The sequence below is a fragment of the Elgaria multicarinata genome, chromosome 13, assembly GCF_023053635.1.
Source record: "Elgaria multicarinata webbii isolate HBS135686 ecotype San Diego chromosome 13, rElgMul1.1.pri, whole genome shotgun sequence".
NCBI lineage: Eukaryota > Metazoa > Chordata > Lepidosauria > Squamata > Anguidae > Elgaria > Elgaria multicarinata.
Genome location: NC_086183.1, coordinates 8581341 through 8598467, shown reverse-complemented (window position 1 = coordinate 8598467; position 17127 = coordinate 8581341). Strand labels below are relative to the sequence as shown.

Here is a 17127-nt window from a genome sequence, read left to right as displayed (position 1 = left end):
GGCAGGGCTGGAAAAGCTCTTGCCTAAAACTATGGAAAGCCCCTGCTGCCAGTCAGTGTCGACAATACAGAGCTGGATGGACCAATAGTCTGGCTCTCGTACTAACTGCTTATGTCTCTCTCTCGGGAGGCCACTTAGGGATTGTCAAAAAAGAGGAAATGCAGAAAAGCATCACCATAAAAAATTACACAAGTTGGCATACACTCTGTATATGTTAACTTATGTCTGTAGATGAAAATTTAGAAATTGTTTTGATTTATATAGAAGTACAGTTCATCTTGCCATGGTATGGAAGTCTGTGTCTCGGGTGCCTTCCTGTTCAGTCTGCTGTCCATGTGCTACCTGTGGGTGAGCAAAAATTCTTATGGTTCCTTAAACTGGTCCTGGACAGGGCTGCAGTGATGCAACTAAGTAATTTTAGACCCAGGAGTTACTGGTCAGGGGGTTGGGGATTTAGATGGGGTGGGGGTGTATTGCTTCAGTCATGAAGCACACAAATAACCCCTTCCCTCCCTCCCTCCCACTGCCATCCCAATGCTTTAAAACAGCTTTCCTGGTATGTTAGAGCAATCCCAAAACTGTTTGCCAGCAGCAATTAAAAAGGGAATCCTCTGAGAATGTGCAGTTTTGTATTTTAAACTCATTTAAAGCACCACAATGACTACAGGAATAAAACGGAATCTGCTTCTGCACCTACCCTGCGCTGGGTGGTCCTTGGAGAGGCCCTGGACTTTGCCCCCAAGCTCCAACCCTAGCAGCACCACTGCCTGAGGGAAGCCCTTCACATAGAGGGTGACTTCAAATAGATGTGGGTCCTCTGGCAGCCCTAAAAGTAGAGAACTGTCCTCTGCTAAAGAGAACACATAGCTATCCTACGCTGGATAGAGTCCGCTTTAGTTTTGCTCATTCCACTGCGCTGTCGGCAGCTCTGAAATGTGTGTGCCTCCATGCGCATGCTGGCTTTCCCCTCATGTCTTCCATCCACCAAACACACATGCACATGTGAGAGCCTGCTTTAGTTTTGCTCATTTCCCTGCGCTGTCGGTAGCCTCCTCTCTTCTGAAGTTCTCCTCCATATGCATGCTCGTTCTCCCCTCATCTTCCATTCATCTCTCTCTCTCTCTCTCTCTCTCACACACACACATACACACACACTTTAGTGAGAGCCTGCTTTAGCTTTGCTCATAGCTTCGGCTATGGGGTGGCATACAAATGCAATAATAATAATTAATAATAATAATAATAATAATAATTTCTGTTGGCTGCCTCCTGTTCTGAAACACATGTGCCTCCACATGCGTGCTGGCTTTCCCCTCTTGTTTTTTGTCTCACTTGTTCTCACACACGTTAGTGAGAGCCTGCTTTAGTTTTGCTCATTGCCCTGCGCTGTCGGTAGCCTCCTCCCTTCTGAAGTTCTCCTCCATATGCATGCTCGTTCTCCCCTCATCTTCCATTCATCTCTCTCTCTCTCACACACACACACATACACACACACGTTAGTGAGAGCCTGCTTTAGTTTTGCTCATTGCCCTGCGCTGTCGGTAGCCTCCTCCCTTCTGAAGTTCTCCTCCATATGCATGCTCGTTCTCCCCTCATCTTCCATTCATCTCTCTCTCTCTCACACACACACACATACACACACACGTTAGTGAGAGCCTGCTTTAGCTTTGCTCATAGCTTCGGCTATGGGGTGGTATACAAATGCAATAATAATAATAATTAATAATAATAATAATAATAATAATAATAATAATAATAATAATTTCTGTTGGCTGCCTCCTGTTCTGAAACACATGCGCCTCCACATGCGTGCTGGCTTTCCCCTCTTGTTTTTTGTCTCACTTGTTCTCACACACGTTAGTGAGAGCCTGCTTTAGTTTTGCTCATTTCCCTGCGCTGTCAGCAGCCTCCCGTTCTGAAGCGCATATCCGGGAACTTGCTCGCTTTCCCCTCTTGCCTTCCGTCCCGCCACACGCACACACGTGTACGTTAGCGAGAGCCTGCTTTAGTTTTGCTCATTCCACTGCGCTGTCGTTCTGAGGCGCGGGCGTCTCCACGCGCTCGCCCGCTCTCCCCCGCCCCGCGCGCTTTCCAGTCGTGGCACGTGACCCCGAGCATCAGCCCAGCCGTTCTCTCCAGTCTTCCTTCGCGCGCTGTTCTTTTCCTTCTCGTTATTATTATTATCATGGACGCACGCGGAAGCAAGGCCTCCATTGGCTGAGGATGCAGCCAATGGGCGCGGAGGCCGAGCTCCTCGCCTGACGGGAAGGAAATGGCGGCCTTCACGCACATCCGGGGCCCTTTCCTGCTGCTGGTCTTGCTGCTGTCCTGGGGGCCGCCTCTGCCGCCCGCCGCCTCGGCCTCGGCCTCGGCCTCCCCTCAGCGCTACACCCCCGACTGGGCCAGCCTGGACTCGCGGCCGTTGCCGTGCTGGTACGACGACGCCAAGGTCGGCGTGTTCGTGCACTGGGGCGTCTTCTCGGTGCCGGCCTGGGGCTCCGAGTGGTTCTGGTGGCACTGGCAGGGCGCGCGCCTGCCCGACTACGACCTCTTCGTGCGCTCGCGCTTCCCGCCCGGCACCACCTACGCCGACTTCGCCCCCCGCTTCACCGCCAGGGACTTCCAGCCGGAGCAGTGGGCGAGCCTCTTCAAGGAGGCCGGCGCCAGGTCAGCCGCCCCCATCCCAGACCGGACGGCCCGTCGGGCGGAAGCCGAAGGGGGAAGTCGCGGCTGTGGCTGCCGCTCGTCCCCTTTCACGGGGGGTGGGGGTGGGGGTGGCCAATGTTAGCCTCATGTAGAGTAGACCCATTGAAATGAATGAGGCTTAAATTAGTGTAGGAAAATTGGAATGAGTGAGACTTCAATTAGTCACAGGATCCATTGACTAGAGCAGACCCATTAAAGCGAATGAGGATTGAGTTAGTGTTGACAAATTGGAATAAATGACTTACCGTAAGTTGGTCACAGTGACCCGAATAGTTACATAGCAATGGCTTCCAGGGGGTAGCTGTGTTAGCCAATTGTAGCAGCATCATGTGGCACCTTAAAACTAATGGACTACAATCCCCTTCATCATATGGGGGTAGGGGAAAATGTAAACACTCGTAATGTGAGAATTAAAATGCAGAAAAGTACAAGTAGTAATTATTATGTTAATAGTTGCCATTCACAAGGCTCTGTTGGGTCCTTTGTTTTTACTACAAAACTTATATGTTGTTGTTTTAAAGGGGGGGGGCTAGTCTGGCTTGTCCATGAGAAAAAAAGTCCAAAATCCACAGTTGGACAATACTTTTATTAGGACCAACCAAAATTTGCAGTCTTTTGAGTTCTCTGGATCCCTTCATCAGGCTAGATGCTGCAAAATGCAGGGCTCTGGGGGAAGACTCAGACACAGTAGCTTTTAACTACTTATCTAAGTTTACTGTACAAGTATATATAGAGAACAATTCCAGAATAACGCTCCAACAAACTCTCCATTCTGATTCATTATCATTAACATATTTATACAGATAAGAACCAATCACAGTGTTCTCATGCAATCAGCTAGTTTGCTGTTGCTAGGCCTTTGGTCACTGTTCTGCCCAGATACCTTCCACCTGCGTATCTTGGCCTCTTTCCAAAGCCTTGAGATGAGTATCCCAGTTAACACTTCTTAGGTCCCTAGTTCAGAAAAAACTTACACAGGCTAAAAACCTGACAGGTGGGAGGGTGCCATTGCACCTGTGTCCTGCTTGTGGGTTCCTGGTCAAGAACTGGTTGGCCACTGTGAACAGAGTGCTGGACTACATTGACCCTTTGCCTGATCCAGCATGACCCTTCTTATGTTCATATGACACCATTATTATATTACATACATTATTATTATTACATAGTATTATCACAGCTAAAACATGTGTAATAATTAACTGTGTCTGACATTAACAATTTACCTAATTACTACATAGCATTACAAATTGTAATATAAGAATAATGCTGTGTACAATTTGTTATGTAATATTTACATTATATGGCATAGTAAGTCGTTATTATATATACTAATAATGATGTGTAGAATATATGTTCAACTGCATTAAAATATTTTTATTGTATGACATGTATTTGTGGAGAAGCCTGAATAGAAGCATTACCCACAGTGCCTGGTTTGCATATAATGGCAGCATTCGGTGGCAAATCATGGGTTAATTCAACCTGTTCTTAGGTTACTTTTGGGTTATTTAACCTACAGATAACCCAAACTGCCTGGGTTTGGACGTCCCACTAACAACCTGTGAATGCTGCAAACTGGAAGAGACCTGTGCGCAGTGTGTATCCCTACAAATACACATAATTTGCCACTAAATGCTGCCATTATGCACGAACACCCTCAGTGAGGGAAAAGGAATGAAGACGGACACTAATTGCTCAATTTTGGATTAGTTTTGCTTAAAATAAAAATATTTTGTGATGGGTTTCACTTTCATTTGCATTAGCCCGGAATATAGCCTCCATTTCGGATTTATTAATCCAGAGTACAGGTATCAGCTTGGCCACATCTTCTAAAATTTCTCAGTAGCTTTTAACAAACAAGACAGACCCTTGGTTCAGCCTTCACCAACCTCACCCATGGGAATATTTTGGATGAATTCCTTTCTGAATCTGTGTCTTTGATGCGTACAGATATGTGGTGTTTACGTCAAAGCATCATGAAGGCTTCACCAACTGGGGGTCCCCCGTGTCCTGGAACTGGAATTCGGTAGATATGGGACCCCATCGAGACTTAGTGGCTGAACTGGGGGATGCTCTCAGAAAAAGGTATCGGTGTGGGTTAAATGGTGGGATTTGGAGGATCATGATGGTACACAGGGCTGGATGTAATAACCCTCTGAGGACTTCCAGACCTATCTAATCCTTTGATTGTGTTTTCCCCCTTTGTTTATTCTTCAGGAACATACACTATGGACTGTACCATTCCCTCTTGGAATGGTTTAATCCACTGTATTTATTGGACAAAAAAAATTGCTTCAAGAGCCAGTTTTTTGTCTCTGAGAAGTCTATGCCAGAGCTTTATGAACTTGTTTTAAGGTAAGAGTGAAAAAATCACGAATAGCCTAAACTGCAATCTCATGCATATTTGCTCCCTTCTAAGTCCCATTGAATAAAGTGGGTTTTCAAATAAATGTGCAGCACTTGGTGTCTATGATGTGTTGTAGAGTTATAAAGACCTCCTTTGCCATGATCCAACCCTATGTCACCATGTTCTTGATAGCTAAACCATAGCTTAGGTTACTAGATTACTATCTGTGGGTCTAAACTACTTCAGAGGGTTGCTGTGAGGATCCAATGGAATAACTTATTATTATTATTATTATTTATTTATTTATATAGCACCATCAATGTACATGGTGCTGTACAGATAACACAGTAAATAGCAAGACCCTGCCGCATAGGCTTACAATCTAATAAGTTGTAGTAAACAATAAAGAGGGAAGGAGAATGCAAACAGGCACAGGGAAGTGTAAACAGGCACAGGGTAGGGCAAAACCAACAGTGTAAAGTCAGAACACTACCATGAGCTCCTGGGAAATATGGCAGGAGGCAAATGTGATAGATCAATAATATTTTTCTAACTTCTTGGCTAGTTCTAAAACACAAAATAACCAGTATGAGCCTCTCCCCCCCCCCCCCGGCCAAGTTCTTATTTCAGAAACTAACACAAATGTATCAGCACAATAAAGTACATATTTTATAAAAGGAAGAACACTGTTCAAAAGTTAATCTTCTAGTATTTAAAAAATCTGCTTTTCAATAAATGTATATGTTGAGGCTCCTTCTTTAGCTTTTCTATAATATGGAGTGAGCAACTTGTGTCCCTCGAGATGTTTTGGACTTCAGCTTCCATCATCCCTCACCTGTGCTGGCTAGGGCTGATAGGAGTTATGAGTCAAAACATCTGGAGGGCCACAAGCTGCCCACCCCTGCTATAATTTTATTTATTTATTTATTTATTTATTGCATTTATATACTGCCCCACAGCCGAAGCTCTCTGGGCGGTTTACTAGATGAGCTCAGTGATAAGAGCTTTTGTCCAGATTCAGTTAAAGTGGTCTCATAAAGGAAGCAGTCTGGAAACTTCCAACCTGCTGCAATACATGAGCTTAGTTGCATTAACTGGTGGCTGATTCCATTTAATCTCATTTGAAGGCTCTAAAGTCTGAGTGCTGCCTGTGCACAGAGTTGCCTCGGCTACCCAGGTAGCCAGCCCCAGTGTTCTCCTCCAAGGCCAGAGTGAAAGGCTGGAGCTTGTCTTGGTGGGAGGTGGCTGAGGTGCTTCACACAAAAACAGTTCCAACTTCTCTAGTTTCAAGTTGATGCAGAGGAGGAGGGCTGCGGGCATATATCTTCCCTGTCATTGTGCTGAGGCCTCCATAGCTCAGTATAACTGTTAACCTTCAAAGCTTTTCACGGTCTAGCTCCTTCCTATCTCTCCTCTCTCATCTCACACTATTGCCCCGCTCGTGCTCTTCGCTCCTCTGATGCCATGCTTCTCGCCTGCCCAAGGGCCTCTACTTCCCTTGCTCGGCTCCGTCCATTTTCTTCTGCTGCTCCTTACGCCTGGAACGCTCTTCCAGAACATTTGAGAACTACAAGTTCAATCGCAGCTTTTAAAGCTCAACTAAAAACTTTTCTTTTTCCTAAAGATTTTAAAACTTGATGTTGTGCAGACTTTATACTGTTAGTTTTACCCTACCCTGTGCCTGTTGGCATTCTCTTCCCCTCCTTATTGTTTTACTATGATTTTATTAGATTGTAAGCCTATGTGGCAGAGTCTTGCTATTTACTGTTTTACTCTGTACAGCACCATGTACATTGATGGTGCTATATAAATAAATAAATAAATAAATAAATAATAATGCCTGCCCTTTAACAACTCTAGGATAGAGAGGAAGATTACGCCAGAGGGCAAACAGTGATGAATGGAAATGTGGGCCCATGCTTGTTCCTGGGATTTCAATAGCAATAGGCCTGGCTGACAGACTTTCAAGCATATATACCAACACTGCTCTCTTTCCAGCGCCAGGTTAAGACTTTCCTCTTTGCCCAGGCATATGGTGGCACATCTTAATCATCCACATGTTTAGGTTTTTTTAACGGTTTTTAATGCTTTATGTGTGTATGTTCTGTGTTTTAGAATTTTAAATTTTGTATGCTCGTTTTTATCTTAATTCTAGAATCTCTGTGAACCGCCCAGAGAGCCCTGGCTATGGGGGCGGTATATAAGTGTAATAAATAAATAAATAAATAAGTTTGCAAGCAAACGGACTAGAAACTTTGTTAAAATTGAGAAGTAGAGGTTTCCTGGAAGCTGAGTTCTGCATACTGTTCCTCACTCTGTGCTATTGCCAACCTCAGCACTTGAACAGCCTTGTCAATTTGTCATGTCTAAAATATGACTCTGATGTTCAAAGTGCTCCACAATTTTTGCAGAAATAATGTAGGTTTCCCATGTACAATCCCAACATTTGGGTCACTGCGTCACATTGGCATTATAGCTTTTTCTCCCCTTAAAATAGTTTTTAAAGAAGTATAATGCATGATGACACTTAGGGCATGTCTACACCAGCCCTATATCCTGGGATCGTCCCTGTGCATCCAAATGCCACACAGGGAATTCCGGGGGCAGGCAGGGACGATCCCTCCATTTTCCTGGGATAACGCTTAGGTGTAGAAAGGGCCTTAGTGTAGAAAAGTGGAATACAAATTGTGTTGTTAACTCGCTACACCAACATAAGCATGGAGGAAATCTGTCACTAATGTCTCATCTCAGCGAAAGACTTTAACAGTCACGGTTGTACTGTTAAATCTTCTGGTTTTGTTCATCTTCATCTAAGGTACAAGCCAGATCTCATTTGGTCTGATGGAGAGTGGGAGGCCCCTGATACTTACTGGAACTCAACCTCTTTCCTTGCCTGGCTTTACAACGACAGTCCAGTCAAGGTATTTGAATTTTCTTCAGATTTACTGGGGAAAGGAAAGTTCTCTCTCTCTCTCTCTCTCTCTCTCTCTCTCCCTCCCCCCCCTGGCCATTTTCTTGCATTTGAGATTGAAATAGTTGGGGCTGTAAAATTCTTTGCAATGTCCAAAGTGGAACTTCAGTCTCTTTCTCAGCCTTCTGTGGTGAGATGCTCAAGTTGTTCCTGATGGTGGCTCAGCTTATGCAACTGATGGAAGCAGAATGCAAATGTTCCTCTTTAGGTATTACAAAGAAATGTGGAAAGCAAAAAATACAAGTTGTTGACTCTTGCTGTCTCCCCACCCAATGTCTGAGGCTGTTCTTGGGCTTTGAGTGTGCATTGTGGCAACACCAAGGAAAAGCAGCATGATTGGGAGGCCTGTGGTTAACTTGTATATTCCTATGCACGTCCCACTTCCCCAAACCACGAGGAGTCCAGGGTCAGTGCTGAAGAGAAATGTTTTCTTTAGCTGTGAGAACTAAAGGCTTGTGGGACGAAGTTAGTGGTACTTGGGTACCATTGACATCAGTGTGAAAGTTAGGCATGGCTAAGCTAAGTGTAATTAAATAGTATGAATCCAGCACGTGGTATCTTCGTAATGTCTGTTATTTACAAATAAATAAGCAGAATAGAAACAAATAAGATGACTCCAGGCAGATAGCACAGCTACTGATCCTGCCTAGATTTCCAGAGAACAACTGTTCCATCCAACTCCTGAGACTGCTGCTAAATTTTCGCTCAATCCAGGTAAAAATCCTCAAATTTCTCCCTGCCTCCTCTAAATTCAGTTTGCAGAGCTGGATCCAAACTGTGTTTTATGTGGAGCATTTCAGGCCCATTGGTGAAGACGGACCCTGAACCGTTCCCTTTCCATGCCTAAAGATTGTAACGTAAGGCAACATTGGCTTTTAATAATTCCTCGCGCATCTCTCCTCGTAGGACACTGTTGTGGTGAACGATCGATGGGGCATCAATTGTTCCTGCCACCACGGAGGCTTCTATAACTGTCAAGATAAATACAAGCCTGGCATTTTGCCTTCTCACAAGTGGGAGATGTGTAGCTCTGTTGACAAGCATTCCTGGGGGTATCGAAGCAACATGCAAATCAGTGAACTCATGGATGCGGCCTCCATCATTCAGGTGAGCACAGTGAAGTGTAAACAAAAGGTCAAGGACTATCAGATGAGCCAAAAATTGCAAAGAGTTGCCAGGGGTTTTACAGCAACAAGAGCAGAGGCCTGAATTGAGCCTTTGGTCTAGCCAGAGTAGGCCACATTCTTCAGGAAACCAACCTGAACTCCATCAGGTTGCAGGTGATCTTGACATGATGCCATATCATACATAAACTTCATTTGACAAATTGAATGTCTGAAACAATAGCCACGCCAACGGCTGCCTCCGCCCTCCTCCAATGAAAGAGAGCAAGCCAGGCAAAGCCATGATCATTCAGCCATTTGCTGGAACCTCTGGGACTGCCCCTGCTGCCTTGCCCAGAGGACATGTAAGGTAAAATGTCCCAACCACCAACACACCTGCTGCTGGGATTGTCTCTTTCCTCCTCCTCCTCTTGCCTTATATTAAAAATCCAACTAAATTTTAAAAAAATGTTTATAAATGTCAACACAAGTATGCAGGATATTTGTATGTTTGCCAAAGTTGTACATTCGCAAATGTTTATTGGAACCAATTTATTGAAGTTACGGCAAAGATAGCAGGGCACATGTTACAATCCGAGCCCTCTTAACATATTGTTAAATATTCAGGTGGAAGTTTTCGGAGTTGCAAATCGGATAATTTGTCTTTTAGTAGCAGCAGAAATAATTTGAGCTTTATATTTGAAACCTGCTCTTCTCCCCTCCGTCCAGTCAAAGTCTGGTTCCAACCCATTAAAAAGGGAATATATGTTTTATCTAATTTAGGGAGAAATTGTCCTCGTTTCTTAAGTGCAGGAATTTTCATTATATGGGTATAACACAACATTTATCAATTCTTTTTCTTTCAATGGGCATACTGTTTTCCCCTCAAATATAATGCTCATTTGATTTGTTCCTCTGGTTCTTAAAACTCATTTGTTTATTCTTTGGGCACTAGAGCCCATCTGAGCTTTTGGGACAGAAAAAAAAATCAAAACTAGACTTGACCTTAATGTTTGGGACAAAATTCCTAGTTACGGAAGCAGTTAAGCAGAAGAACCACTTTGTGACCTTACAGAATTTCCTTCACTGAAATCTGTCAAGAAAAACGTAGGCAAGTGCCTGTGTTAGTGGTCTAGAGCAGACTTCCTCAACCTGATGCCCTCCAGATGTGTTGGGCTACAAAGCCCATCCTGTGTTGGCTATACTAGCTGGGGATGGTGGGGAATGCTGTTAAAGAATATTCTTCCTCAGTGTCAGGACTAGATAAGCGATACATACAGACCCTTTTTATGTATCTCTTTAGGAATGGTTTTCCCCCTCCTCACATAACATGTTTTTATGTTTTGTCCCTGCTTTTATTCACCACAGGAACTTGTGCAGACTGTGAGTTATGGCGGAAACTACCTTCTCAATGTGGGGCCCACGAAAGAAGGGGTGATCGCTCCAATCTTCCAAGACAGGCTCCTGGCGCTTGGGCAGTGGCTGAGCATAAACGGGGAGGCCATTTATGAATCGAAGCCATGGAGAGTACAAAAGGAGAACAGCACTGAGAACACCTGGTATGGTAAAACTAATCCAGATGGCTTGTTCCGTCTCAGAGATGGGGGCAGGTAGTCCCTGGGGTGTTACTTGCATAAGAATAGGAGAAGGTGGCAGGTGAGGCAGCAGGTGGGACTGCAAAAATATGCTTTAGGCACCTAGCCAATATCCACATATATTTGGTCTTAAAGAGATTGGTGTCCTGACAACACTGGAGCCTCTTTAGAAAGGAGCACACTTGTATAAAAATCCTTTTTCAAATTCAACAATAGCAAGTATGAAAGAACATCCAGTTAACATCTCAATTAAGCTCTAATTACCTAGATATTATTTTCTCTGCGGTGGTAGGAAGGTGGCATCTTCTTTCGGAAAAGCAACGTGAGCTACAGCACTTTCAAGGAAATTTAAGTGTAAGGCAGTCCTGGGTAGATTGCAGGCTTGCTGGATCTTCTCTCCCCACCCACCCCTCTAAAACTCTTGAGATCCATCGACCAGAGTTTGGTGCAAAATACATACACCTAGAACTAAAGAATTCTGAGCTACACCTAGAACTAAAGAATTCTGAGCTACACCTAGAACTAAAGAATTCTGAGCTACACCTAGAACTAAAGAATTCTGAGCTACACCTAGAACTAAAGAATTCTGAGCTACACCTAGAACTAAAGAATTCTGAGCTACACCTAGAATTAAAGAATTCTGAGCTACACCTAGAATTAAAGAATTCTGAGCTACACCTAGAACTAAAGAATTCTGAGCTACACCTAGAACTAAAGAATTCTGAGCTACACCTAGAACTAAAGAATTCTGAGCTACACCTAGAACTAAAGAATTCTGAGCTACACCTAGAACTAAAGAATTCTGAGCTACACCTAGAACTAAAGAATTCTGAGCTACACCTAGAACTAAAGAATTCTGAGCTACACCTAGAACTAAAGAATTCTGAGCTACACCTAGAACTAAAGAATTCTGAGCTACACCTAGAACTAAAGAATTCTGAGCTACACCTAGAACTAAAGAATTCTGAGCTACACCTAGAACTAAAGAATTCTGAGCTACACCTAGAACTAAAGAATTCTGAGCTACACCTAGAACTAAAGAATTTGTTTTGAGTACCAGAACTGAAAGGAGCTTTCAGGCTTTCCAAACTCCTGCTTATCCCAAGCCTTCATCATTTCAGCATATAATTTATTGCTGCTATTATTAAATTATTGGGACTCTGATATACTTGCTGATCTGCTGCAAATGACTCAGAGATCTACTGGTACATCCAGGTCCATCTTTTGCCCATCTCCCGGTGTAAAAATATTGGGACAATAGAGTTGTCTTTAGTAATTCAGTATCCAAAGCCCATGGAGGTTTGTCCAAATTAATTGCTCATTTCCTTATTGAGTTGGGCTGTGTTTTGGATATTTTACTTATTGAGAAGGGTTGGACTAAATTATGACACCTGAAACCACAAATAGATGTCTTGTTTGCCTTTATTTTGTTAAAAAGGTAATTCAACTTTAAACCTTCCCTTGGTGTGTTTTGAAAGCTTTATATTTGTATTTTATTTATTTTAAGGATTTATAGCCTGCTTTTCCACCAATAGTCCAAGGAAGCTTAATAAAACTAGGCCACCTATGAGGTGGTGGTAAGTTAAATCATCTGTAAAGGATGGGATGAGAAAATAGAATTCTGAAAATCATTAAGGGTTAGGAAACATTTTGTTTTAAAAAAAAGAATACCTCTGCAAAGGAAATGAATGGAAAGTTTTGCACAGGCCCTTGCCGGTCCCACCGCCATGTTGTTGACGGCAGCAGTTGGAAAAACAAGGACGGATTGTAATGCAATATTTGCTTTTTCAGGGTGTGTGGAAGGGTAAACTTTGAGGCTTTCATCACTCATAGCTGAGCAGACCCAGTGTGTGAGAAAAGCCAAGAGCCCTGTGGACCGGCCTTCACCTGTGGCCAAACTTAGCACGTGAAAGGGTTGTGCTCCCTCAAAAGATGGATGCCTAGTTTCTGCGTCAGTATTTCACATGGCTCTTCACAACTCAGTGTTTTGCCTTGTATTCTCCCAGGTACACTTCAAAGGGAGCAACAGTCTATGCTATCTTCTTGAAGTGGCCACAAGACAGCATGGTGATACTTTCATCACCTGTCCTCTCTGCAAGCATTCAAGTAAGGAGAGTGAAACAAAAAGTAGTTTTGGGAATGACCTGCCTTAGAACCTGGTAACATTTGAGAAATCCTGACAATCCGGATTATTTTTTTAAAATTCATTTCCATTTTTCCCACAAAGAAATTGAAAGCAGCTCAAAACAGTAAATTATATCATAGTAAACTTTTTTCCCCTGTTTCTAAGCAGACATCTCCAATACTTGGTCCTGTACAGTGGCTCCTATCAATATAGAGCTATGAATTGATTTCCCCTCCCTTATAGCTTGGGATTAGTTAAAATATGTAGATGGGATTCTTTTCTTCAGTTTAGGTCCAGGTTTTGGGCCTTAAAGAGCAGTCTATATAAACCAGGTGTAAGAATTCAGCTTATCACTTAGCTAAAAAAACAACATATACACAGAAAAAAATAGAATAAAAAAGACTCACTCCTTGCTAGTTTCAGTTTAAGCTCAGGATTTAGACCCTAGAGAGCAGCCAATTAAATATAGCAAGTTTAAGCTTAAGAAATAAACTTATCCCTTGGTTTTCATATTTGGTTTAAAGAAAACCTCATACTCATATGGAAATAAGACCTAGTTTTTCTAGCTTCATTTTAGGCTCAGCAGGGTGAGGAAGCCAGGGCGGTAAAATCTTCCCATCCCTACTCAGAGTAAGTAACTTTAAATTAAAACCAATGAACAAACACTAAGCTCTAAATAAACTCCCTACCTTCTCCCAGTAACAGTTCTAGTAAACAAAACCTGTAACAGCAGTATTAGCAACAATAATAAAAAAACAGTTATGAAGGTAGAATGACAGCCGGGGTGTGGGGCCTTCCCAGTGTATTGCACTGAGTGCCACAGGTATGATTATCTGCTTGCTGAACAGAAATCATGGGTGTGTGCTTGGTGTAATGAGCTCCTGGCTCTCAGGGAACAAGTTTGTTCCCTTGAGGCCAAGGTTGCTGACCTGGAGAAGCTAAGAGAGGCAGGGAGGTTGATAGATGAGACCTTCAGGGACCTAACAGCGACATCCCACTCCTTTGGAGACAGCTCCTCTGCAGTCATGGAGCATGAGGGTCTTGAGGAAGGAGGGCGTCACTCTGAGGAAGAGGGGAATGATCCCTTAGAAGGGACCCATTCCTCAGGAGACGTGTCAATATCCTCTCGCACCGAGAATGTACCTCCGGGGGGAGGGGGGCTTGTGGTAGTGGGAGTTTCGATCATTAGACACATCGACAGCTGGGTTTGTGACGGGCGTCTAGACCGCATGGTAAATTGCCTGCCTGGTGCGAAGGTAGCGGATATCATGCACCGTCTAGATAGCATAGTAGACGGTGCTGGGGTGGAGTCAGTTGTCGTGGCCCATGTTGGTACCAATGATGTGGAGAAATGTAGTCGTGAGGTCCTGGAAGCCAAATTTAGGTTGCTACCAAGGTAGTTTTCTCTGAAATGCTACCAGTTCCACGCGCAGGGCCAGCTAGACAGGCGCAGCTGAGAAGTCTCAATGCGTGGATGAGATAATGGTGCAGAGAGGAGGGGTTCAGATTTGTTAGGCACTGGGGTACATTTTGGGACAAGCCGGGTATTGGGACCAATTCTTTTAAACTTGTTCATAAACAGTCTGGAATTAGGAGTGAGCGGTGAAGTAGCCAAGTTTGCCGATGACACCAAATTATTTAAGGTTGTTAAAACACACAGAGATTGTGAAGAGCTCCAAAGGGATCTCTCCAAGCTGGGAGAGTGGGCAGGCACCCAGATGGCAGATGTGGTTCAATGTAAGTAAGTGTAAGGTGATGCACATTGGGGCAAAAAAACCCAACTCCAAGTATAACCTAATGGGATCTGAGCTGGCGGTGACTGAACAAAAAGGAGATCTTGGGATTGTGGACTGCTCGATGAAAATGTCCACCCAGTGTGCAGCTGCTATAAAGAAGGCAAACTTTATGTTAGGCATTATAAGAAAAGGAATTGAGAATAAAATGACCAGTATACTGCCCTTATACAATTCTTTGGTGCAACTACACTTAGAATACTGTGTACCATCAGAATTCCCAACAGGGTGTTTATGACCTGAGAAGAACCCTAACCCTTCTTTGCTAAGCATAGGATATTTCTAATTGCCATGCTTCATCCTGGGCAATCCTGCTGCCCTAATCCTGATTGGTTTGAAGTCAGTGAGTTGATTGATACAAGTGGCAGCCTTCATGCACCGCTCACTCCTAATTCTGAGAACATAAATTCTCACCAGGCAGCTCATGGCCCTGCTAGAATTGTGGCTGCCCAAACTTGTGCCATCACAGCATACAGTGCTGGCCAGGTTGTAAGCCCTTTGGGGGTCCCATATGTTCCTTGAAGCTATCGCATAGTGACTGTTGCTTGTATTAACCCGCTTAGAACCTTGGAGTGTATAAAGCTGACCAGCTTTTATTTCCTCTCTGTTTTAGGTGACTATGCTGGGGTTCTCCAATCCTTTGAAGTGGCAGATATTACCAGAGAAAGGACTGCAGGTCGTGCTGCCGTTGACGACTCCTTCACTTCTCCCTCTGCAGCACGGCTGGACTCTCAAGCTAGTTGGAGTAGAATGATGATGAAGCTGGAGGGGAATTGAGAAATTCTTGTTATGCTTTCTTTCTCTCTCTCTCAAAGACGGAAGTGTTGATGCTGCTGCTGCTGTAATTAGTGGCAGGAATAGATTTGGAATGTGGTGGGTCTAAATGACAGGATCTGCAGTTAAAATGAAAACTTTGCCTGTTATCAATCCTCAGCTCTTGCATTTTAATAGAGAAGGACTGGGTGATGGGCATCCTTCCAGCAGGATTTAACTCGCCTGATACACGTGACCAAAACTCTGCTGTATTATGTTAAACATCACTTACATGGAGTGAGAACAGTCTCCGTTGAGTTCTCAGGGAAATATCTTCGGCTGTTTCGAGTTTCACTGAGTGGGACAAAACTTGAGTACGGGATAGCAGCTTGGCTTTGTTGAATTGGAGCAGGTCTCCACTACAAATTTTTTTTTACCAGCCAGCTCAGGATGCAAATCTGCTTAGACGTAAGAGACACCTGTGCCTAAGATCTTTCTTGTACGTGCTTTAGATGGTGATAAGCTTTTTTGCCAAGTGTAAGCCGCTCCGAGAGCCTTTTTTGGCTGAGGAGTGGGGTATAAATATGATAAATGAATAAATAAGCTCAAAAGCTTCCACAAAGTTGGTGTTTTTTGGTTTGTTTTTTGCTTGAGATAGGATGGAGAAGCCTTGAAGCTGAATTCACAAACAAGCAAGGTCTGATGGCAAAACGAGCACAGAATTTGCTAGAGTTGCTGGTCACAAGCCATTAATATACCACAGTTGTGGGGCAATAGGGAATCAAGTGCCAGGTTTTCTCAATTGTTGTAGTGACTTGAGGAGAACAAAAACAACATGTTCTTGGAAAGCAGTGAAGTGATGACATGGACGTCATGTTTTCAGGACTCTGACATTATGCAAGCTTGCTTCTTGGATGAGGTGAATGAGAGTCCAAATGCTCATTCCAAGAGAATCCTTCTGCTGTTGTATCTAGGATATGTGTTCAATGAAAGTTACCTATATCTAGGTATAAAAAATGCCTCTATGGGTCCCACCTAAATAGTGCACAGAGCTGGGCCTCTTACTTTTGCCATGCGTTCAAATGATGAATGTTACCTTGAAGGATCCAGGTAATTCATATTGTTGCATGTGGCACTAGGTTCCTTAAGCTACCCATTTCAGCCTCCATAGACATGACCATACCAGAATTCCCCATGAGTTCTTATCTTTCATCCACTTTGCCTCAGCTTCCTTCCTTCATAACATAAAGCATAAACAAATGAAGAAAATTCCAGCCTTTTTTATTCCATTCCATGAGAAGATCCTCTTGTATTCCAAAAGTGACCACTAACTGAGCAAGTGGGGGCATATATGACTAGTTGCTTTAAGAACAAATGGTTTCAAGCACAAAATACTTCTGCCTCCAAATACATTCCACAAGCAAATATTGAGCAGGGCTAGACCTGAATGCAAGGCATGTAGTTTCTGTCTGAAATGATGACCCTGAAAGTGACCTGTAGCAGTGGATTACTTGGCATACGGAATGATGTGATCCTCACCATAGCCACTGGATTAGGGAGAAGAGGGGATAAGCAATGCAGTTTACCTGTCCCAGCGACATAAGGATTGTGTTATAGTCACTTACCAGTTACGACAGGTGGTTTCCCCTTCTTCCTGCCCCAGTCAAATGGTCCCTCATTTTGCATAAAGCCGGGCAAGAGATGAGAAATTCAGAGGATTTTTCAAAAAGAAAC

At 43.6% G+C, this 17127-nt stretch overlaps 1 protein-coding gene across 2 annotated transcripts; it reads left to right on the top strand.

Annotated features, from left to right (window-relative positions):
* The first annotated feature begins 2257 nt into the window (after nucleotides 1-2257).
* Nucleotides 2258-16015, top strand: FUCA1 (alpha-L-fucosidase 1). Of its 2 annotated transcripts, XM_063140329.1 has the most exons (8): nucleotides 2258-2667; nucleotides 4657-4791; nucleotides 4924-5061; nucleotides 7869-7974; nucleotides 8931-9131; nucleotides 10496-10686; nucleotides 12729-12828; nucleotides 15254-16015. In XM_063140329.1, the coding sequence occupies exons 1-8, from the start codon at nucleotides 2273-2275 to the stop codon at nucleotides 15392-15394; spliced, it is 1407 nt and encodes a 468-aa protein (XP_062996399.1). In that variant the 5' UTR covers nucleotides 2258-2272; the 3' UTR covers nucleotides 15395-16015. The 2 variants fall into 2 exon arrangements, with proteins under 2 accessions (XP_062996399.1, XP_062996400.1); XM_063140330.1 differs by lacking the exon at nucleotides 12729-12828 and having other exon boundaries at nucleotides 15254-15342.
* The last annotated feature ends 1112 nt before the right edge of the window (nucleotides 16016-17127 follow it).